Genomic DNA, 23,858 nt, shown 5'->3' with positions numbered 1-23,858 from the left:
TCACTATGTTGCCCAGGCTGGTTTCGAACCCCTGGGCTCAAGCAATCCTCCCACCTCAGCGTCCCAAAGTGCTGGGATTACAGGTGTGATCTACTGCACTCAGCCTAGTGTTCCTATTTGAGTATAGTAACTCTTAGTGTCTTAGAAAAAGAGATAAATGAATGGCCGGGTGCAGTGGCTTATGCCTGTAATCCCAGCACTTTGGGAGGCCGAGGCAGGCGGATCACGAGGTCAAGAGATCAAGACCATCCTGGCTAACACGGTGAAACCCCATCTCTACTAAAAATACAAAAAATTAGCTGGGCGTGGTGGCGGGCGCCTGTAGTCCCAGCTACTCAGGAGGCTGAGGCCGAAGAATGGCGTGAACCCGGGAGGCAGAGCTTGAAGTGAGCCAAGAACGCGCCACTGCACTCCAGCCTGGGCCACAGAACAAGACTCTGTATCAAAGAAAAAAAAAAGAAAAAGAGATAAATGAATTGCAAATGGAAATGTAATTGAACCTAGTAGATGGAAATGTGAATGGAAATGAAATTTATGTTACAAAGAAAAAAATTAGAAAAACAAGTTTCAAAATGACTGTTCAGTGTGTTTCACTTCCAGCAATAGCTAAATAGAGCTTCTGTTGGACTGACCCTCTAGCAAACAACTGTAAATTCTAAACAAAATAACCCAATTATTCAAAGACACTAGAAAATAACCCAAACAGATAGATTCTAGAGAGAAGCCGACACTTAGAAGAAGGAAATTGTATTGGGTGATTTCCCATTTCACAGCTTCTAGCTTAAGGATAGGTCCTAGTCTGTACCATATAGGGTAGCTCTAACTTCAGTAAGAAACACTTAGTCTTTTGGTCTTAAAAACCAAAAGACATAATTTTTTTGTGTGTTTGTTTGTTTTTTTTTTTGAGATGGAGTCTGGCTCTGTCGCCCAGGCTGGAGTGCAATGGTGCGATCTTGGCTCACTGCAACCTCTGCCTCCTGGGTTCAAGCAATTCTCCTGCCTCAGCCTCCTGAGTAGTTGGGATTACAGGCACCCGCCGGCACACCCAGCGAATTTTAGTATTTTTGGTAGAGACGGAGTTTCACCGTGTTGGCCAGGTTGGTCTCGAACTCCTGACCTCAAGTGATCCACCTGCCTCAGCCTCCTAAAGTGCAGAAGACAGAATTTGAGGCAACAATAGCCACTAGAAGGTAAAAAGAGAGGCTGGGCGTGGTGGCTCACACCTGTAATCCCAGCAGTTTGGGAGGCCAAGGTGGGTGGATCACTTGAGGCCAGTAGTTCAAGACCAGCCTGGCCAACATGCTAAAGCCCTGTCTCTCCTAAAAATACAAAAAATTGGCTGGGCATGGTGTTGTGTGCCTATGGTTCCAGCTACTTGGGAGGCTGAGGCACGAGAGTCACTTGAACCTGGAAGGCAGAGGTTGCAGTAAGCTGAGATTGCGCCATTGCACTCCAGCAGCTTGGGTGACAGAGCAAGACTGTCTCAAAAAAAGAAAGTAAAAAGAGAATCCTGAAAATAAGCCAAAAAGGAGTAATTCTGTCCCAAATTCTGTTCATAAATTCTGCCCTAATCTCTGCCCCTTTAGCCATGTAGATTCAAGGCAGACTCCAAATAGCCCAACTAAGGATATAAAAAGTGATACTTGATTACCTACGTATGGTGACACGCACCTGTAGTCCTACCTACTTGGGAGGCTGAGGCGGGAGGATCGCTTGAGCCCAGGAGTTGAGGTTACAGTAAGCAGTGATTGTGCCACTGCACTCCAGCCTGGATGATGGAGCGAGGCAGTCTCAAAAAAAGAACAAAAACACCCTGATGTCTGAGGTGCTGTTCAAAAGATAGAGTTTTCCATTTGAGTATAATCAAATAAGCTACCTGATAAAACCAAAAACGTAACATTTCCAAGGAATATAATGGAATCCAGACTCTCCACATACAACATTCACAATGTCTACAATGTGGTTACTCAGCATACAACAAAACAGACAAGTCTGACTTATTCTCATCAAAATAACAATCAATAAAGACCCAACTTCAAGATGACTCAGATGTTGGAATTAGCAGACAGATTTTAAGTACCCTCCTTCATTATTTGACCAAGAAATAAACATCTCTTGTCTTTGAGTCATTATATTGTTTTGTATTTATAGCATCACCACAACTAGTACAGAAAATGGCACACTGAAGTAGAGTGCTACCTTAACAGAAATGAAAATAGTGTATAGTAGGGATTATAACTATACTCAGTGACAGAAAGGAAATATGTTCATATTGAATGAAGAGATAGAAATCTTGGCAGAGAATAGAAACTATGAAAAAGAAACAAATGGCCAGGCGCGGTGGCTCACACCTGTAATCCCAGCACTTTGGGAGGCCGAGGCAGGTGGATCATGAGGTCAGGAGATTGAGACCATCCTGGCTAACACAGTGAAACCTGTCTCTACTAAAAACACAAAAAATTAGCCGGGTGTGGTGGCACATGTCTGTAGTCCCAGTTACTTGGGAGGCTGAGGCAAAAGAATTGCTTGAACCCTGGAGGCAGAGGTTACAGTGAGCCAAGATCGCGCCACTGCATTCCAGCCCAGGTGACAAAGTGAGACTGTCCAAAAAAAAAAAGAAAAAGAAAAAGAAACAAATGGAAATTCCACACCTGAAAAAATATAGTATCTGAAGTAAATTCACTGGATAGGGTATATCTAATGTAAAAAAGCAAGACGCAGAACTGTGTGTGTATGTGTGTAGTGTTCATTGTGTAACGAAGGTAGCATAAACATGACTATTATATGTATTTGCTTATATTTGGAAATAAACCCAAAGGATTAAAGATACTGATTTACATATATTGTTGAATGTGGACTCTACCATGAAAGAGATGTAAAACTAGAATCAACAAGCATATGCTTAGAACATGTAGATGAGAGAGGTATCTGGGTAAAGTGCCTCTTAGGATATCTGCTAAGTCCAATTCTCAGTATTTAAACTGCTGGACACAGATCTAGCTATTCCATAGCCTAGTTGTATCAGATGTATGGATTGTGCATCATGAAATGAACATCCTGTGTTCTGAGAAGCTCAAATAACCTCATAAGTCTTCTCTTTCTTTGTGTGTCCTATTTTCTAGGACCTCATAGTTGACCAGACGATAGAGAAAGTTTCTTTCTGTGCCCCAGATAGGAACTTTGATAGAGCCTTTTCTTACATATGTCGTGATGGCACCACTCGTCGCTGGATCTGTCACTGCTTCATGGCTGTCAAGGACACAGTGAGTCCAACAAATATGTATTTAATGATGAGTATTCTCAGTTAGCTGGGCTCTTTCTGGGTTTGCTCAGCCAAGCAGTTTCTACTACATTTTTAACAAGTTTGTGCTGCTACAGCTGCTCTTGGAAGTGCCTAAACTAGCCTACTTTCAGCTCCTTTTATTCAAATATTTTACACTCTTGGTGTAACCCCGGGAGTTGCAACTCACTGAACAAAATGATTGGCTGAAACCAAAGATCATTAAAGGAAGATAAAAATGGTCTGGTGATAGTGGTTGCTAAACTTTATTTGAAACTTTTAATTATTGGAAGTATTTTCAGGGTTCTTAAATGTATTTGTTTGCTAACACATATGGGTATGGTATTAAAAATGTATTTGCAAAGAGACTACTACAAATGAAAGAACTTGGCTGGGCCTGATGGCTCACCCCTATAATCCCAGCACTTTGGCCAGGGCAGGAGGATCACTTGAGACCACAAGTTGGAAACCAACCTGGGTTATGTGGCAAGACCTCATCTTCACAAAGTTAAATAAAAAATTAGCCAGGCATGGTGGCACATGCATGTAGTCCTAGCTACATGCCTTGGGAGGCTGAGGCGAGCAGATCACTTGAGACCACGTGTTGGAGGCTACAGTGAGTCATCGTGCCATTACACTCCAGCCTGGGTGACAGAGTGAGACCTTGTCTCCAAAAAAAAAAACTGAGTTGGAGTATACTTTCAACTATTATAAAAATAGAAATACTGGCCAGGCACGGTGGTTCACACCTGTAATCCCAGCACTTTAGGAGGCCGAGGAAGGCAGATCACAAGGTCAGGAGTTCAAGACCAGCCTGGCCAATATGGTGAAACCCCCGTCTCTACTAAAAATACAAAAAAATTAGCCAGGCATGGTGGCACATGCCTGTAGTCCCAGCTACTCGGGAGGCTGAGGCAGAAGGATTGCTTGAACCCAGGAGGTGGAGGTTGCAGTGAGCTGAGATTGCGCCACTGACTCCATCCTGGGCAACAGAGTAAGACTCCATTTAAAAAAAAGAAAAGAAATACTGGCCGGGCATGGTGGCTCACACCTGTAATCCCAGCACTTTGGGAGGCTGAGGTGGGCAGATCACCTGAGGTCAAGGGTTCAAGACCAGTCTGGCCAACATGGTAAAACCCTGTCTCTACTAAAAATGCAAAAATTAGCCAGGTGTGGTGGCGCATGCCTGTAATCCCAGCTACTTGGGAGACTGACTCAGGAGAATCGCTTGAACCGGGATGCAGAGGTTGCAGTGAGCCAAGATTGTGCCACTGAACTCCAGCCTAGATGACAGAGTAAGACGCCATCTCAAAATAAAACAAAAATAGGCCAGGCATGGTGGCTCATGCCTGTAATCCTAGCACTTTGGGAGGTCGAGGTGGGCATATCACTTGAGGTCGGGAGTTCAAGACCAGCCTGGCCAACATGATGAAACCCTGTCTCTACTAAAAATACAAAAATTAGCTGGCCATGGTGGTGGGTGCCTGTAATCCCAGTTATTCAGGAGGCCGAGGCACGAGAATCGCTTGAACCCAGGAGGCAGAGGTTACAGGTGAGTAAAGCTCTTGCCAAAGTTTAATCTGGATGATAAGTAGTGGCTATGCGCTAAAAATTGACCAAAATTGTTTAAAGATCTTTGAGACACTGGTGTAAACAAATGCTAAGAACTCAGGCTCTGAGTCAGATACGGGTTTCAGTTCTGATTCTGGTTCTTACTAGCGTGGGATTTGGGGCAAGTTACTTAACATTCTCTGTCTTGGTATATACTTCTATAAATGGAGAAAGTGGTTGTGAATACTAAATTGGATAATGAGTATAAGCACACTTAGCATAGGGTCTGGCCCACATTACTCCAAAAATTTTAGCTAGTAATGTTTAAGCTGTTCTTCCTTGGTTTGACACAGGTACTTTGAAAATGAGTTAAAGTAACTGAACTATGCTTTTGTCCTCTGTTTCTCAGACCCTAAGTAAACCACAAATTTAGTATATTTTGCTATCACTACACTTTAAAAATCTGGAGTTCAAGAGTTTCCAGATACTAATTTAAAAACCATTTTATTGTCAAATCATGGCCCGGCAGGCTGTTTGAATCTCCTAGGCCAATAGTTCTACTGTATCAAAATCACCTGGAGGACTTGCTTTAAAACATAGATTGCTGGGCCCCATCTCCAGCGTTTTTCATTCAGTGAGTTTGGGGTTGGGACTTCAGAATTTGCACTTAAAGTTCCCAGATGATGCTGTTGGTTGGGGATGAGGTCACTCTGCAACAACTTCTGCCCTAGGCCTAGGAGAAAGAATAAACTTCCTTGACCTGTAGCTTTGTCCTTATAATAGAGCTGCGTTCAAATGCAAACACATTAGAAGAATCTTTCAGTACTCCTGTTTCATGCTTTAACGTCTGGCCTAATATCGTCCTACTGGGAAGTTAGATGGAAACTCATGTGGATTCATAGAGTAATTCTGTCAGTCTTTAAGTAGTCAAAAGTTTTTTTAAAAAGTTTAAAAGTTTTAAAAGAGTAAAAAGTAGTCAAAGGTAGTAAAATCTTAGGGACATAAAGCATTTTAAACCTCTACCTGTCCTTATGATAACTAACACTGTCATGCAAAATCCAGTGAAACGACTTGTTCAGAGCTGTGTGTAGGAGCAGCTGCCTACGTGGTGTGATTTTGAGAACACCACAAAAGACTTCCTGTTCCCAAATATCTCTTCTCACTGTGAATGATGCCAACAATTATACCATCTCTAGATTTTTTATTCCACAATTAGCAAAATGGTTTAAAATACAGATAACCCTGCTAAAAATAATCCATTAAATTTATTAAATTGACTCTGGGTAATCCAGTGTATCTATATAAAGCAGTGTTTTGTTCATATACATACGTCCTCCACTCCTCCCACACACAAATCGGTTTTCTCTGCTTAATTCTTTTATAAGTAGACAGTGTGGATGAAAACATGCTTTCGCTTTTGCCTGTGTTTGGTTGGGAGGTAGAGTTGGGAATTAGAGAGAGCTAGAGGAAGATAGGAAAGGTATGGGGGAAAACCTAAAAGCACTGAGGGCCATAAATGAGGAGGGTTGCTTAGAGGGAGGTTTCAGAAAGGGGAGACAGCAAAGCGTTTGTCTCATTGTTAGTGTTTTTTGAAACAGGGTCTCACTATGTCACCTGGGCTGGAGTGCAGTGGCACAATTACAGCTTACTGTAGGTTTAAGCGATCCTCCCACCTCCCAAGTAGGACCACAGACACACACCACCACCACACTCGACTAATTTTCTTTTCTTTTTATTATTATTTTTTTTTAATTATTATTTTTTTTTGAGACAGAGTTTTGCTCCTGTTGCCCAGGCTGGAGTGCAGTGGCACGATCTTGGCTCACCGCAACCTCCACCTCCCGGGTTGAGTTCAAGTGATTCTCCTGCCTCAGCCTCCCGAGTAGCTGGGATTACAGGCATGCGCCATCATGCCTGACTAATTTTGTATTTTTAGTAGAGACAGGGTTTCTCCATGTTGATCAGGCTGGTCTCGAACTCCTGACCTCAGGTGATCTGCCCGCCTCAGCCTCCCAAAGTGCTGGGATTACAGGCTTGAGCCACTGCACCCGGCCTTTATTTTTATTTTTATTTATTTTTTGAGACAGAGTTTCGCTCTCGTTGCCCGGGCTGGAGTGCAATGGTGCCATCTAAGCTCACAGCAACTTCTACTTCCCAACTTCAAGCAATTCTCCTGTCTCAGTCTCCCAAGTAGCTGGGATTACAGGCACCCGCCACCACGCCCGGCTAATTTTTGTGTTTTTAGTAGAGATGGGGTTTTGCCGTGTTGGCCAGGCTGGTCTCGAACTCCTGACCTCATGATCCACCCACCTCGGCCTCCCAAAGTGCTGGGATTACAGGTGTGAGCCATCCCACCTGGCCTAATTTTCTTTTTTTTTTTTTTTTTTTTTGATAGAGACAGGGTCTCACTGTATTATGCAGGCTGGTCTCAAACTCCTGGACTCAAGCGATCTGCCCACATCGGCCTCCCAAAGTGCTGGGATTACAGATGTGAGCCACCATGCCCAGCCGCATTCCTTTTTAATCACTGGAATTGTATTTGTTTATCAGATGTTTTAAGTTTGCACCTTTTTTTCCTAGACATACTAACACTGCATTAAGCTCCTGAAATATGCCTTGCCTTTCCAGTAGTTTCTTAGAAATGGCTGGTAAATATTCCCTCTCCTTCCCCAAAGGGCAACTAGAAGCTTGCATGTCAAGGCTTGAAACCTTGCATAGAGTCTTCTAAGCTGTTGGCCAGGGCTGACATGACAGAGCCTAAGTGATAAAGAGTTCTCCATGGCTGCTTGCAAAAGCGCAGGTTGCTGGTTATCACTTTACTTCAAGGCTTGTAACAGTGAATTGAACCATCATAAGCACTACCTGAGAAAATTTATTCATTTAAATTAATTTGGCATATGAGAATATATTAAAACAATTTTAAGTTGGAATTTGCAACATCTTGCTTTCATAAAAACAGACTTATTTGGGCCGAGTGTGGTAGCTCACGCCTGTAATCCCAGCACTTTGGGAGGTTGAAGCAGGTAGACCACTTGAAGCCAGGAGTTGGAGACCAGCCTGCCCGACATAGCAAAACCGCATCTCTAATAAAAATACAAAAATTAGCCAGGTGTGGTGGTGCGTGATTATAGTCCCAACTACTCAGGAGGCTGAGGCACGAGAATTATTTGAGCCTGGAGGCAGAGATTGCAGTGAGCAGAGACTGCGCCACTGCACTCCAGCCTGGGTAACAGCAAGACTCTGTCTCAAAAACAAAAAAAAAGGACTTATTTCTATGTAATTGTTAGTAATGTAATTCTGAAAAGCTTTTAAAACCTGCTCTCTACAGGGTGAAAGGTTGAGCCATGCAGTAGGCTGTGCTTTTGCAGCCTGTTTAGAGCGCAAGCAGAAGCGGGAGAAGGAATGTGGAGTGACTGCTACTTTTGATGCTAGTCGAACCACTTTTACAAGAGAAGGATCATTCCGTGTCACAACAGCCACTGAACAAGCAGAAAGAGAGGAGATCATGAAACAAATGCAAGATGCCAAGAAAGGTACAATCTGTTCTACAGTGTGTATTTATGGAATGCAGTTTTTCCCAACAAGGTATTATTTTGAAGCTACCAGGGATAAGTTTTCTCATAATCAAAGAGAACCCTTAGCAATATAAAACCTTATAACAAAGCTGAAAATCTTAAAAACTGCTTCCTTTAGAGTGGCTAGTTGAATGGCTTCAAAAATATGTACTCCATTCTAGTAAGCTACCTGAGGAATCAGAGTGCGGTTGAAGAAGCTGCAGAGACATCTCTTACCCGCTTCCTTCCATCCTGAGATACCTTTTTAATTCGGATGCATCTGATCTCTATGAGAAGCAAATGAAGCAAGTACCTGCATCTTAAAGAAAGCAGCACAGGTCCCAGGGCTTAAGGCTGCAAAGCATCCACAGACTATGATGCTAGCAGAGAGATTTAACAGTAATACTGCTTATATGAGATTATTGCTGGTTTTTAGTGCTTTCTAGTCACAAAAGTCTATAGATTTTGAGAGGTAAGCCTATAACTTTTTCCCATAGCTCTGTTAATTTAATTTAGGGTGTGATTTTATAGAGTGTTTTATTTAGGTACACATGGCATCACAGCAGAAATGCCTGTACAAACATTCAAGTTAGTCGGCAGTCTATAAATGTGAGATGGGTATATTTTAGAACCAAATGATAGGGCTTGAAAATATTTTTGCATTCTTGTATATAAGTAGGGTTAAAACCAACAAGACAAGCACAAACAATTCAGGTTAACTAATAGACATTAATATAATTTTGAGGCCAGGTATAGTGGCTCACAGCTATAATCTCAGTACTTAAGGAGGCTGAGGAGGAAAGATCACTTGAGGCCAGGAGTTTGTGACCAGACTGGACAACATAGACCCTATCCCTAAAAAAAAAAAAAAAATTAATTATCCATATTTGGTGGTGCACATCCATAATCCTAGCTACTTGGGAGGCTGAGACCAGAGGATTGCTGGAGCCTGGGAGTACAAGGTTACAGTGAGCTGTGATCATGCCACTGCACTCCTCCAGCCTGGGTAACAGTAAAACCCTGTCTCTTAAAAAAACAAACAAATATATATATATGATAATTTTTTTACTATAACCTTTTAGTTCTAAACTAGTCTTTTGTTGTTGTTGTTTTGGTTTGATTTGTGTTTTTTTTTTTTCCTTTTTTTTTTGAGACAGAGTCTAGTTCTGTTGCCCAGGCTGGAATGTAATGGCGCAGTCTCCACTGACTGCAGCCTCCACCTCCTGGGTTCAAGCAATTCTCCTGCCTCAGCCTCCTGAGTAGCTGGGATTACAGGTGCATGCCACCACACCCAGCTAATGTTTGTATTTTTAGTAGAGATGGGCCAGGCTGGTCTTGAACTCCTGATCTCAGTTGATCTGCCTGCTTTGGCCTCCTAAAGTGCTGGAATTACAGGTGTGAGCCACTGCACCTGGCCTTAAACCAGCCCTTTTAGATAGCAGCATTGACTAAAATACTGACCCAAACAGCTCTAATTCTTAACCCCCCTCCAAAAAAAAAGCATACATATTTTTATTTGAAATGAAATTATTGATAGTGATTTTTTTTCATTTCTTGTGAATATTTCCACCAGGAAGCCAAAGGGGGAAAAAATCATGCTATCTATACTAGAAAATTTAACCTGTATTACTGTTATTTAATATGCTTTAGTGGTCTTCAGACTATTCACTAATTAAGCATGTTCTTTAATACCACCAAATAATATTCATTGTTATGTACAGCAACTGCAAAGAGATTGAGTCCCAAGATCTACAAAGGATTGTGAGAGTTGGTGGTTGAGATTTGTCACAATCAGAATGGGACTCGACTGGTACCCACAGTCTTATATTTAATCAAATTTAATCCAGTTCAAAATTTTATTTACTGCATGCTTTTATTCAAATGAACCACAAATGCATGATTTAAAGACTGCTTTAGGTTGGGCGTGGTGGCTCACGCTTGTAATCCCAGCACTTTGGGAGGCCGAGGCAGGTGCATCACCTGAAGTCAGGAGTTTGTGACCAGCCTGACCAACATGATGAAACCTCGTGTCTATTAAAAATAAAAAATTAGGGCCGGGCGCAGTGGCTCAAGCCTGTAATCCCAGCACTTTGGGAGGCCGAGACGGGTGGATCACGAGGTCAGGAGATCGAGACCATCCTGGCTAACATGGTGAAAACCCGTCTCTACTAAAAAATACAAAAAACTAGCCGGGCGAGGTGGCGGGCGCCTGTAGTCCCAGCTACTGGGGAGGCTGAGGCAGGAGAATGGCGGGAACCCGGGAGGCGGAGCTTGCATCTCAAAAAAAAAAAAAAAAACAAAATTAGTTGGGTGTGGTGGCATGCACCTATAATCCCAGCTACTTGGGAGGCTGAGGCAGGAGAATCACTTGAACCTGGGAGGTGGAGGTTGCAGTGAGCCGAGATCATGCCATTGCACTCCAGCCTGGGCAAAAAGAGCGAAACTCCATCTCCAACAGTAAATAAATAAAGACTGTTATGTATGACATTCTTTGACACCTAATCAAAGATACATGGTTAAACTTATGCTTATTTAGACCTTTCTAATGCTGCAGTTCCCAAAGTTCTCCTCCCCTAACACACAAGCATTGAAAATCATGAATCATTCTTTAAAAGACCATATATTAGGAATTCATAGGAACTGGGTTTTTAAGATCTTGTTCACAGTCTTAATTTATAAATCACTGAATGAGAATAAAAGATCTAACATTTCTGTCTTAGTAGACATATAGTACATTACTAAGCCTTTTATCTGTCTGGAAAATGGATCTGAACCCTACTTCTAACTTACCTTTTAAGAGACATTGGGAAGGAAATGGGTAAAAGGACCTAGAGGGCTTTCACATTTGTCAGCTCTGTAAACTCAAATTATTTGAAGACATTGCTAAGGTCTTCATTCTCTTTATTTTCTTGAGCTGAAACAGATAAGATAGTCGTTGGTTCATCAGTGGCCCCTGGCAACACTGCTCCATCCCCATCCTCTCCCACCTCTCCTACTTCTGATGCCACGACCTCTCTGGAGATGAACAATCCTCATGCCATCCCACGCCGGCATGCTCCAATTGAACAGCTTGCTCGCCAAGGCTCTTTCCGAGGATTTCCTGCTCTTAGCCAGAAGATGTCACCCTTTAAACGCCAACTATCCCTACGCATCAATGAGTTGCCTTCCACTATGCAGAGGAAGACTGATTTCCCCATTAAAAATGCAGGTAATGTAGCATCTACCTGACTCACTGGGTACTCGAGCACTGAAGCATTCTCATCACTTCCCATGAAGACACTGATCCCATTAAACTAGGCATTCCTCTTTCCCTGAGGTTGGTTGATAGTTGTTATCTTTTGTCATTTCCCATAGTGGGAAAACTAAGGTCCATGGAGGGGGATGTAAATCCATAATTTCTCTTCAACAAACAGGCATCAGAGCCATTGTGGAATTTCTAGCCCAAGCCTCAAGATTTGTGGTTTGTCTCGATGTAAGGGCATTCACTGCCTCTCAGCCAACCTGCTTCCAAACATCAAGGGTCTCAAGTTTCTATTCTTATTCTGCCATTTGGGACCCAGCAGGGAATTAATTAAAGAGGCCTTAGAAACACATAGCATTACCAGCAGAAGAAATGGATATGTGCTCATTGTCCTTCTGGCTGGTTGGCTCCATAGGGAGGAAACTCTAGACAGGTGTCTCGTGTACATCTAAGATCTGTTGTTCATCACAGACAATGGACTTGTTCACAAATATTCATTACCTTTCAGAACTGTCCCACAGGCCTTTGTGTGGCCTCTGTACAGCTATGCCAGCCCCTATAGGTCTATCCTCATCATAAAATCTGTAGCTAAAGTATTAGATCTGGTCAGTGGTTTTGTTGGGCTCTATTTTACCTCGCTCTGAGACATGTCAAGCCATTGCTATAACAGAATATGAGGAAGCTGTCTCAATAGGCCATTCCTACTGATGGTATAAAAGTACAGAGTTAAGTTCATCTGACAGATGAAACTAGGCCTAAAGAATAGTTGGACTAGATGATTACAGAGGGTCTTTTCAGCTCTCAGCTCAGGTACCTCATTTCAGCTCAGTCTCCTTCTAGGGCAGACAGGGAATAAAAACTATTATTCTCTTTACAGATGAGCAAACAGAGCTTTAGCACACATAATTAGCTTCCTTAGTGATACAAAAGTATCCTAGAGTCTGTATTAAGATTAAAGGCCCTAGCGTCCTACACCTCTGCTCACTTTTTCATGTTACATGATCATATGCTAAGTACTAGAGACTTTGGAGAAAAATGAGATTGATGATATTATCATAGTTGTTACAGAGAAAAGCACTGAGCATCCACTAGTGTCCCAGACTTTAACCCATTTTCCTGACAGAATTACTAAAGGCTCCAGAACCTAATTCAGATCACAGCCTTGAGAACACGTTGGAAGGCATACAGGTTGCATATGTCTTCTAGAAAGATCTGGCTAGCTAAACATCTTGGCACAAAAAGGACAGATTCCCAACAGTGTTATAAGAGGAGGAAATGAAGAAATAAGAGAGGAAGATGTGCCTTAGTACATTAATTGTTGACATTTTATACTTTCCCATCTGAAAAGCCAATGAAATTGTGGCCAGTAAATTTTTTGAAACTGGTTTTGTAGCCCCGCCATACAGTTAATTGAGCCTTTTTTTTCCATAAACAAGAGATACTGTATAAAATGCCAGCTTGCATCATACTGTCAAATTTCAGAATTATTCTGTTTTTGTGTCTGGAGCCATTTTCTGTTTGCCTTGCAGTGCCAGAGGTAGAAGGGGAGGCAGAGAGCATCAGCTCCCTGTGCTCACAGATCACCAATGCCTTCAGCACACCTGAGGACCCCTTCTCATCTGCTCCAATGACCAAACCAGTGACAGTGGTGGCACCACAATCTCCTACCTTCCAAGGTTGGTGCCCTCTGACCTGCTCAGCTGTTCTCTTTACAACCAGTACTTTTAGTACACTGCTCACTGACTGTAAGTTGGCATCCTGAGCTTCCCAACACCTGGTCAGACCCATTAATTTCTTATTTGATGTCTTAGATTCATTGATTTCTCTATTCAACAATGTCTTTGTGCTTTGTTCCCCTTCCTGTTTTCTAAGATGTCTGTGTTTGTCATTCTGCATGTGCCCATCTTTCACCCCATTCTATAAGAAATTTCTATAGTCCCAACCTACTACTTTATTTCCCACTTGACTGTTAAAGATCAGCATACCCAGCCAGTTTCCCAAAAGCAGTAGTCATCAGAATTGGTTCAAAGGTTATGCTTTCTTTAGTGTAGTTGTTCTCAACCAGGGGCAAAATTTGTCATTCACTGTCTGGAGACATTTTGGGGCTTTACAAGTTGGGGGTTGGGGGTGTTACTGGCATGTGGTTAGAGGCCAAGAATGCCACTAAACATCCTTCAGTGTAAAGGACAGCACCCACAACAAAGGATTATCCAGCCCAAAATGTCAGTGGTGCCAAGGTTGACAAGCCCTGGACTCACCTAGTCTCTGCCCTGTCAGAGAGGCTCATAAAGAAAAAGGCACTCCTTTGAGCTCTGTAGTTCATCTTCTATAACAAGTATCTTAAAATTTGCGTTTGTGGCATTGAAGAGTTAAAAGTTGTTTTCAGAGATACTAAATAGTGGATATTGACTTGGAGGTCAGCAAAGAATTTATGTAACTTAAATTACAGACTTGTAGAATTTCAGCGGCTATAATTGCTGTTTCTCCGTTTCTTTCGAAAGGAGCTCAGAGAAAGTTTTACTCTGGAGATAGTGCCCTGCTTCTACTGGAAGAACTGCACGCTTTTCCTCCAAGGGTCTTTTTCTTTTTCTTTTTTTTTTTTTTTTTTTGAGACGGAGTCTCGCTCTGCCGCCCAGGCTGGAGTGCAGTGGCCGGATCTCAGCTCACTGCAAGCTCCGCCTCCCGGGTTTACGCCATTCTCCTGCCTCAGCCTCCCGAATAGCTGGGACTACAGGCGCCTGCTACCTCGCCCGGCTAGTTTTTTGTATTTTTTAGTAGAGACGGGGTTTCACCACGTTAGCCAGGATGGTCTCGATCTCCTGACCTCGTGATCCGCCCGTCTCGGCCTCCCAAAGTGCTGGGATTACAGGCTTGAGCCACCGCGCCCGGCCTTCTTTTTCTTTTTAATAAACCTTCATAGTCATGTATACCAAATGACTTTTCATGTCATCTAACAAACATTTATAATACCAGTAATAATAGGCACAATTTATTGAGCACTTACACATTGCTTGCCACATTGTGGTAGGTATTCATGCATTATTTCATTTAATCCCCACAACAACCTTGTGAGTTAGGTGTTACAGATGAAAAAAAAAAAAGAGGCTCAGAGAGGATAAGTAAATTGCCCAAATCATACAGACAGGATTTAAACTCAGGTCTTCCTGAATATAGTACCCATTACAATCTGCTGATTCTGCCTGCCTACAAGGCACTAAGTGCACACAATTGAATATTTCAGTTTCCTTTCCCTGCCTTTGAAGGGCTCCCAGTTTCTAGGTGAAAAAAAATGTATTTTGTCAACGAAAAAGCAAAGGTAGTCTTTTAGACAAATCCTAGGTAAATAGTACCAACACCGGCCAGGCGCAGTGGCTCATGCCTATAATCCCAACACTTTGGGAGGCTGAGGCAGGCAGATCGCCGGAGGTCAGGAGTTTGAGACCAGCCTAGCCAACATGATGAAACCCCGTCTCTACTAAAAATACAAAAGTTAGCCGGGCATGGTGGCAGGCACCTGTAATCTCAGCTACTCGGGAGGCTGAGGCAGGAGAATCACTTGAACCTGGGAGCCAGAGGTTGCAGTGAGCCGAGATCATTGCACTCCAGCCTGGGTGACAAGAGCGAGACCCCATCTCAAATATATATACATGGTACCAACACCATAGGCATAGGCTGTCCAGTCCTAAAAAGGACATAATTATATTGTAGGTCAGGGGAAGGTGCTTGTCTACACCATACTAAATGTTATTGAGAGTTGGGCTAAGGAGTAGAAACTAATATAGATATCTGGAATAAAAGGAACAAGCGTTTGCAGATTTTAATAAGGGGAGATGAGGAAAGAATAGTAGGTACTTTGTAATATTGTAAACATCACAGGGGGGGAAAACATCTTTGTAAAAAGTTGAAATTAATTCTGTAGCAAATTACAAATTTATCAAGCAAATGAAAACATACCAACTTTGATTTCTCATCTGTAATAGGGGGATAATACCAGACTCATGGGGTTTTCGAGAGAATTAAATGAAATGATGCATGTAAAATATTAGCTTAATGACTAGCACATAATAACGAATCATGTACACATTTTAACTTTTGAAAAGGAAACAAGGAGTAATTTTTTTTTTTTTTTTTTTTTTTTGAGATGGAGTCTTACTCTGTTGCCCAGGCTGGAGTGCAGTGGTGTGATCCCAGTTCATTGCAACCTCCGCCTCCCAGGTTCAAGCGATTCTCCTGCCTCAGCCTCCCTAGTAGCTAGGATTACAAGTGCACGCCGCCACGCCCAGCTAATTTTTGTATTTTTAGTAGAGACGGGGTTTCGCCATGCTAGCCAGGCTGGTCTCGAACTCCTGACCTCAGGTGATCCACCCACCTCAGCCTCCCAAAGTGCTGGGATTACAGGCATAAGCCACCATGCCTGGCCTATTTTTAACCAGTATTATTGTTAACATAATTTGACCTTTTGGAAAAGTGAAGAAGAGGGAAATGCTGTACCTACTTCATTGTGCCAAAGGCTAAGCTATATTTAGAATAGTTAGATATTTTTTGCTACTCCTAAGACAGAGCAGCTCTGTTCACCTTAATTTGAAATTGTTGTTGTAGGTTTCATTTCCCCTCTCCCTATGAACATATTTTCCTAGGACAGTCATTTGACTTTACTATACAACCATTTAAAAATTACAACCTCTAATTCCTTCTTTGCCTAATGGTATGTACATCCAATGCAAGATATCATGGTTTTCCCAAATATCAACTCTTCTCTCTCTCCATTCCACCAGTATTGTACATTCACTTGACTGACGCAGCTCCAAGGGATCACTTGTACACCCTGCATGAATTAACTCCATTGATGTTGTCTGCTCCCATTGTAGCTAATGGCACTGACTCAGCCTTCCATGTGCTTGCTGCTAAGCCAGCCCATACTGCTCTAGCACCCGTAGCAATGCCTGTGCGTGAAACCAACCCTTGGGCCCATGCCCCTGATGCTGCTAACAAGGAAATTGCAGCCACATGTTCGGGTAAGGTGGCCACAGATGGTGTTGAGGATTTCTGGGATCAGATAAGTGACCCTGGTTCTAAAACTCAGCCAGTTAGCTGAGTGGGAACTAGGGAGGAATCCTTTCAGGAAACCTACGTTCCCTCCTGAAAATAAGCTGCTTACATAAGGATGGTGAAGGAGAACAAAAGAGAGACTAATAGTCATTAGGACTGTGGAACCAAACCATCCGTAGAGCTTTTATAAAATACAGATTCCGGCTAGGCGTGGTGACTCATGCCTGTAATCCCAGCAGTTTGGGAGGCCGAGGTGGGTGGATCACGAGGTCAGGAGAGTGAGACCATCCTGGCCAACATGGTGAAACCCTGTCTTTATTTAGCCAGACGTGGTGGCATGCACATATAGTCCAGTCCTAGCTACTTGAGGCTGAGGCAGGAGAATCGCTTGAACCCAGGAGACGGAGGTTGCAGTGAGCCAAGATTGTGCCACTGCACTCCAGCCTGAGCGCCAGAGCAATACTCTGTCTCAAAAAAAGAAAAAAAAAAAGCAGATTCCAGGGCCCCACCTCAGAAAATCCATCACTGGATTTGGTGACGTGCAGACATGCCTGTAGAAAGAGGAGGCCCTGCCTCGTACAATAGGAGGCCTACAAAAAGTGTTACAAAAAGCACTTCATTTTTGCTTTTTTGTACCTTCTAGTTTTTCTGTAAAAGACATCTATTAATTATAATAACCAAAAAAAAAATTTTTTTTTTTTTTTGAGACGGAGTATTGTTCTGTCACCCAGGCTGGAGTGCAGTGGCACAATCTTGGCTCACTGCAACCTCCATCTCTAGGGTTCAAGCAACTCTCCTGCCTCAGCCTCCCAAGTAGCTGGGACTACAGGTACATGTCACCATGCCCAACTCATTTTTGTACTTTTAGCAGAAATGGGGTTTCACCATGTTGGCCAGGCTGGTTTTGAACTGACCTCGTGATCCACCCACCTTGGCCTCCAAAAGTGCTGGGATTATAGGTGTGAGCCACCACACCTGGCCTCAAAAGGTTTTAACATAAGTAATACAGGCAGTTCACCACAAAGACAACATATTTCTGGAAGCCAGGCAGGGGCCAGCAAGATATGGCCAGATTACTGGTTATTTTCTTTTTGCTGTGTGAGAGCAGAAGATGAATTGCCTTGGGCCCTTTAGAGGATGTGCAAGCTAGGTTTTTTTTGTTTGTTCGTTTTCTGAGACAGAGTCTTGCTCTGTCACCAGGCCAGAGTATCTCGGTTCACTGCACCCTCTGCCTCTCAGGTTCAAGCAATTCTCTTGCCTTAGCCTCCTGAGTAGCTGGGACTACAGATACATATCACCACGCCCAGCTAATTTTTATATTTTTAGTAGAGACGGGGTTTCATCATGTTGGCCAGGATAGTCTCGATCTCTTGACCTTAGGTGATCCGCCCACCTCGGCGCGCCTGGGTTTTTTTTTTTTTTTTTTTTTTTTTTTTAAAGACAGAGTTCTCACTGTGTTGCCCAGGCCAGACTGCAGTGGCATAGTCATAGCTCACTGCAGCCTCGAACTCTTGGGCTCAAGTAGTCCTCCTGCCTCAACCTCACAAGTAGCCGGGATGACAGGTGCGAGCCACCACAACCAGCTAGTTTCTGTATTGTGGATGAGCCATACCAACAGGGAGGGGTTTCTGACATCAGTCAGCTGCCTTGGTTTAATGCATTTGAGCTATATCTAGACAGTGCTTCAGTGTGGCTGACACAGCAGCATGGTCTTGACAAGTTTTCTTCATCCTACCACAAAATCCCAGTTGGTAATAGACTTTCCTCCTACCTATCAAAACCACAAAATGTCCCACTGGGGTGACATGTTGTACATGTTAGGATCATTCAAATAAGGTGAGGAAAGATGCACCTAACGGATTCTTTTGTCTCTCATCTTGTTGGTTCCAGGGACCGAGTGGGGTCAATCTTCTGGTGCTGCCTCTCCAGGTCTCTTCCAGGCCGGTCATAGACGTACTCCCTCTGAGGCCGACCGATGGTTAGAAGAGGTGTCTAAGAGCATCCGGGCTCAGCAGCCCCAGGCATCAGCTGCTCCTCTGCAGCCAGTTCTCCAGCCTCCTCCACCCACTGCCATCTCCCAGCCAGCACCACCTTTCCAAGGGAATGCATTCCTCACCTCTCAGCCTGTGCCAGTGGGTGTAGTCCCAGCCCTGCAGCCAGCCTTTGTCCCTGCCCAGTCTTATCCTGTGGCCAATGGAATGCCCTATCCAGCCCCTAATGTGCCTGTGGTGGGCATCACTCCCTCCCAGATGGTGGCCAACGTATTTGGCACTGCAGGCCACCCTCAGGCTGCCCACCCCCATCAGTCACCCAGCCTGGTCAGGCAGCAGACATTCCCTCATTACGAGGCAAGCAGTGCTACCACCAGTCCCTTCTTTAAGCCTCCTGCTCAGCACCTCAACGGTTCTGCAGCTTTCAATGGTATAGATGATGGCAGGTTGGCCTCAGCAGACAAGCATACAGAGGTTCCTACAGGCACCTGCCCGGTGGATCCTTTTGAAGCCCAGTGGGCTGCATTAGAAAACAAGTCCAAGCAGCGTACTAATCCCTCCCCTACCAACCCTTTCTCCAGTGACTTACAGAAGACGTTTGAAATTGAACTTTAAGCAATCCCTATGGCTGTGTATCTTGTCCATACCAGACAGGGAGCAGGGGGTAGAGGTCAAAGGAGCAAAACAGACTTTGTCTCCTGATTAGTACTCTTTTCACTAATCCCAAAGGTCCCAAGGAACAAGTCCAGGCCCAGAGTACTGTGAGGGGTGATTTTGAAAGATGTGGGAAAAAGCATTCCTAGAGAAAAGCTGCCTTGCAATTAGACTAAAGAAGTCAAGGAAATGTTGCTTTCTGTACTCCTTCTTCCCTCACCCCCTTACAAATCTCTAGCAACAGAGAGGCAAAGTATCTGAACAAGAATCTATATTCAAAGCACATTTACTGAAATATAAAACAACAGGAAGCAAAGCAATCTCCCTTTGTTTTTCAGGCCATTCACCTGCCTCCTGTCAGTAGTGGCCTGTATTCGAAATCAAGAAAGAACAGGGTGGTTTGTGCTCAGGCTAGGGAAGAGAGAGGCAGGCTCTGCTGCCAGAATTCCCAGGAGGGCATATCAGCAACTGCCCAGCAGAGCTATATTTTGGGGGAGAAGTTGAGCTTCCATTTTGAGTAACAGAATAAATATTATATATATCAAAAGCCAAAATCTTTATTTTTATGCATTTAGAATATTTTAAATAGTTCTCAGATATTAAAAAGTTGTATGAGTTGTAAGTAATCTTGCCAAAGGTAAAGGGGTTAGTTGTAAGAAATTGTACATAAGATTGATTTATCATTGATGCCTACTGAAGTAAAAAGAGGAAAGGCTGGAAGCTGCAGACAGGATCCCTAGCTTGTTTTCTGTCCTTCATTGTAAGTAGCACATTGCAACAACAATCATGCTTATGACCAATACAGTCATTAGGTTGTAGTTTTTTTTTAAATAAAGGAAAAGCAGTATTGTCCTGGTTTTAAGCTTATGATGGAATTCTAATGTCATTATTTTAATGGAATCAATCTAAATATGCTGTATAGAGAATGTATCTTTCATATATTGCTGCAATTTCCTTATGTTAATCCTTTAACACTAAGGTAACATGACATAATCATACCATAGAAGGGAACACAGGTTACCATATTGGTTTGTAATATGGGTCTTGATGGGTTTTGTTTTATCCTTTAAATTTTGTTCCCATGAGTTTTGTGGGGATGGGGATGGGGATTCTGGTTTTATTAGCTTTGTGTGTGTCCTCTTCTCCCAAACCTCCTTTCGGTGAGAACATCCCCTTGACAGTTGCAGCCTCTTGACCTCAGATAACAATAAGAGAGCTCATCTCATTTTTACTTTTGAACGTTGGCCTTACAATCAAATGTAAGTTATATATATTTGTACTGATGAAAATTTATAATCTGCTTTAACAAAAATAAATGTTCGTGGTAGAAGCTTTTGCCCATGAAGGGCTATTCTTTCCCCTTTCCTTTATTAGTAAATGAATGTACTTTTCATTCTTTTGGTCTCTCTCTCCATTCTACTGCTGCTGCAAATCCCTAGTTTAGTGACTAGAAAAATACCCTTAAGATTCATATTTTCATTCATACTTTAAGCTTAAGTTAATCCTGAGTGTATCTCTAAAGTCAGATTCTTGCTGCTCAAAGTGTGGTCTGGAACAGCAGCATAGATGTCACCTAGGAGCTGGTTAGACATGCAGAGTCTCAGCCGCACCCCAGGACTGGGGCAGTGCCTCTCAACCTGGGCTATGCAGTAGAATCACCTGAGGATACTGTTTCAAAATCCTAACGCCTGGCCTATATTCCAGACCAATTAAATCAAAATGTTAGTGGGGCAGCGGGGCCCCCCAGGTTGTGTTTTGGATTTTTTTAAGCTTGCAATATGGTAGAAAGTTGAGAACCACTGGCCTAGAATGAGTTTTACCTCTAATCTTAGCCCACTATTCTATGACTGGTTCCATTAGAACTAGTTAGCTGCTAGTTAACCTCAAACTTACCTTCTGACGTGTTTATACCAATAGGCCAAATTCTGGTTTAATTAAACTGGGGAGTCCAAGAAAGTGGCCTTTATTTTCCAATTTCTATAGCAAAACCAGCCATAAGTGAACATGGATGCTCTTCAGTATTTTTCCAGTATTAAATGAAAAAAGACCTCTGCCCCAGCCCACATTTCCTTTGTTGAATGAGTAGTAGCAGACTGAGAAGTGTCACTCACCCATGATGCGGTTTGTCCCTTTTCCAGCCAGTGTGTTGGTAATAAAAGTCACCCTTCAGAGCTTTGGTCCCTGTAATGCCTCTCTTTCCTGTGTCCAGGAATAACCTTTGCTACTAGGCAGTCCTCTGGAAAATTTGTAGACGGTTAAAGTGGAAAGGGACTTGGAAGCTCATAGAATCCATGCTGCTTTTTTTAGCATCAAGGAATTAGAGGTCCTGAGAGATGAAGAATGTTGTCTTCCAACTCAAACCTTTTCTGAAACCATTTCCCTGTTACTGCATTGCCCACCACCCTTCCCCATTCGTATCCTCATCTTGCTAATGCTGTTTTTAATGACAGTCTGATTTTTCTCTGGCAGCAAACATTTTGCTTCACAGATTCCTACTTAAGGAAGAGAGGGGTTCCTCATTGTCACTGTACAGAGCAGGCTGGTCAGCTTTATACAGGTGCAGGTGAACCTTCACAGCCAGATTTGCATGTTGGCCTCAGGAGGGCTTCAAGGTCCAACATCTCGATGACGTAAGGAGCTTTTCTAGTTCTTTCATGCTCAGATAACAGTGCTAACTGCTGCTGTCTCATCAGAAATCCCTGTTTGAGGTCTTACATCTATTCCATTTTGCCAACAAGGTTTATGCAGTTAACCCTCTGCACCGGATTTAGAGCTGACTGAGGCACTGCCTAGAAGGGTGAGTGAGACTAGAGCAAGGAACCACGGCTGGTTGTAGCACAGAATACTTCCCTGATACAGCAAGAGTTAGCATGCCCCTTAAAAAACAGGTGTTAACTTTGAAATCATTACACATCTCCCTGTCCAGCTTTAAATTAAGTGGAGCCCTGACAGCTAACTTTAAAACACACTGATGGGCCGGGCACAGTGGCTCATGCCTGTAATCCCAGCACTGTGGGAGGCCGAGATGGGTGGATCACCCGAGGTCGGGAGTTCAAGACCAGCCTGACCAACATGGAGAAACCCCATCTCTACTAAAAATACAAAATTAGCCAGGCATAGTGGCACATGCCTGTAATCCCAGCTACTCGGGAGGCTGAGGCAGGAGAATCTCTTGAACCCAGGAAGCAGAGGTTGCGGTGAGCCAAGATCGCACCATTGTACTCCAGCCTGGGCAAGAAGAGTGAAACTCTGTCTCAAAAAAAAAAAAATTAAAAATCAAAAAATGTATTGATGGCTGGGCATGTTGGCTTATGCCTGTAATCCCAGCACTTTGGGAGGCTGAGGTGGGCAGATCATCTGAGGTCAGAAGTTCGAGACCACCCTGGCCAACATGGTGAAACCCTGTCTCTACTAAAAACACAAAAATTACCCAGGCGTGGTGGTAGGCATCTGTAATCCCAGCTACTCAGAAGGCTGACACAGGTGAATCACGAATCCAGGAGGCGGAGGTTGCAGTGAGCTGAGATTATGCCATTGCACTCCAGCCTGGGCAACGAGAGTGAAACTCAGTCTCAAAAAACAAACAAAGGCATTGAACTATTCCTGTGTAACAGAAATTATAAAGGGAAGCTGTAAAGTAAAGGTTATTCTTATCCAAACAGATTGCTCTTCTTGACAGCAGCCTGTGGTTATGTCAGAGATGTAAACACTGCTGAAGGCTACAGAGGGAAGCTGGTACTGGCTGCTGTTGTGGCTAAATACTGGGTGGGTTTTTGAAAGAGCCAATGTATTCCAGAAGATAACTCCCTTTGCCAGCCAGAGAGAGGAAGCCAAGAGTCCATCTTCCTTTCTTCCCAGCTCTATGAACTATTTTGGACTGGGGCTGGAACTAGCCTTCATCCCTACTGCCAGATGGGCTGAGCGTGAGGCTGGAAACGTGAACAGCTGGCACAGCAGAAGCTGGAGTAATACTCGTTGCCACAGAGCTGGGCCTGTAGGATCAAATCACAGTTGGCCAGCTCTGGCTGGTCGATGCACTCTCTGCCAGGGTCCCTGGGCTGGGTGGTGGGTGCTGCAGAAAAACGGGGGAAAGAGAAGGTGGTGAGGAAGCTCTGTGTATGCTGAAAATTCTCACCTGCCATTTCATTTCCTCAAAGGAACACAGCATTGTAACTGCCAGATTCAAAATGAAGTGCACTTACCCTGTAACCTTTTAACAACCATACGTACAAACTCTATGAGGGATGATGATTTCTACCTGTTTTTTGACCTCACTTCAACACGCAGTGGTCCTCCCGTTATTATTTGTGGCCTCAGCCCAGTGAACAGCTCTTCCTAGACTCCCAAATATTTATTGACTGGATGATTAAACATCTCTTGAAGTTAACTCCTTATTTTTGAGACCTGAATTACTAAATGACAACTGGTTTGGCCTCTGGATTGGGAGAGCAGGTAGGATCAGCCCCAAGTAAAATTTTGAGTTAGCAAGAGCTCTTATCTTTTCCCTTTCTCTGCTGGGTTCCTCCAACCATCAAAGT

The 23,858-nt window shown here is 43.4% G+C and overlaps 2 protein-coding genes across 70 annotated transcripts in view; one reads left to right on the top strand and one right to left on the bottom strand.

The window, feature by feature from the left end:
• The window catches only part of NUMB (NUMB endocytic adaptor protein), a 193,111-nt gene extending 172,461 nt beyond the window's left edge, over nt 1-20,650 (top strand). For 15 of the 50 annotated variants that reach the window (XM_073997723.1, XM_045396689.2, XM_073997721.1 and 12 more), the window contains 6 exons: nt 3,123-3,263; nt 8,160-8,364; nt 11,300-11,593; nt 13,156-13,302; nt 16,495-16,641; nt 18,566-20,650. In XM_073997723.1, the coding sequence (XP_073853824.1) occupies nt 3,123-3,263; nt 8,160-8,364; nt 11,300-11,593; nt 13,156-13,302; nt 16,495-16,641; nt 18,566-19,281 (1,650 nt within the window). In that variant the 3' untranslated portion in view covers nt 19,282-20,650. The remainder of the gene's footprint in view (nt 1-3,122; nt 3,264-8,159; nt 8,365-11,299; nt 11,594-13,155; nt 13,303-16,494; nt 16,642-18,565) is intronic. The other 35 variants (XM_073997742.1, XM_073997732.1, XM_073997740.1 and 32 more) reach the window with 3 other exon arrangements.
• A 599-nt stretch (nt 20,651-21,249) lies between these two features.
• Nucleotides 21,250-23,858, bottom strand: part of PAPLN (papilin, proteoglycan like sulfated glycoprotein) — a 40,097-nt gene continuing 37,488 nt past the window's right edge. For 19 of the 20 annotated variants that reach the window (XR_012415928.1, XR_012415926.1, XR_012415930.1 and 16 more), the window contains one exon: nt 21,250-23,392. Coding sequence is in view for 13 of the 20 variants with exons in the window: in XM_065549023.2 (XP_065405095.1) it covers nt 23,223-23,392 (170 nt within the window). In the remaining 7 variants the exon portion in view is untranslated. The remainder of the gene's footprint in view (nt 23,393-23,858) is intronic. The other variant, XR_012415925.1, reaches the window with a different exon arrangement.

The sequence above is a fragment of the Macaca fascicularis genome, chromosome 7 (assembly GCF_037993035.2).
Source record: "Macaca fascicularis isolate 582-1 chromosome 7, T2T-MFA8v1.1".
Lineage (NCBI taxonomy): Eukaryota > Metazoa > Chordata > Mammalia > Primates > Cercopithecidae > Macaca > Macaca fascicularis.
The sequence above is the reverse complement of the archived record's forward strand: the minus strand, read 5'-3'. Positions and strand labels throughout refer to the sequence as shown.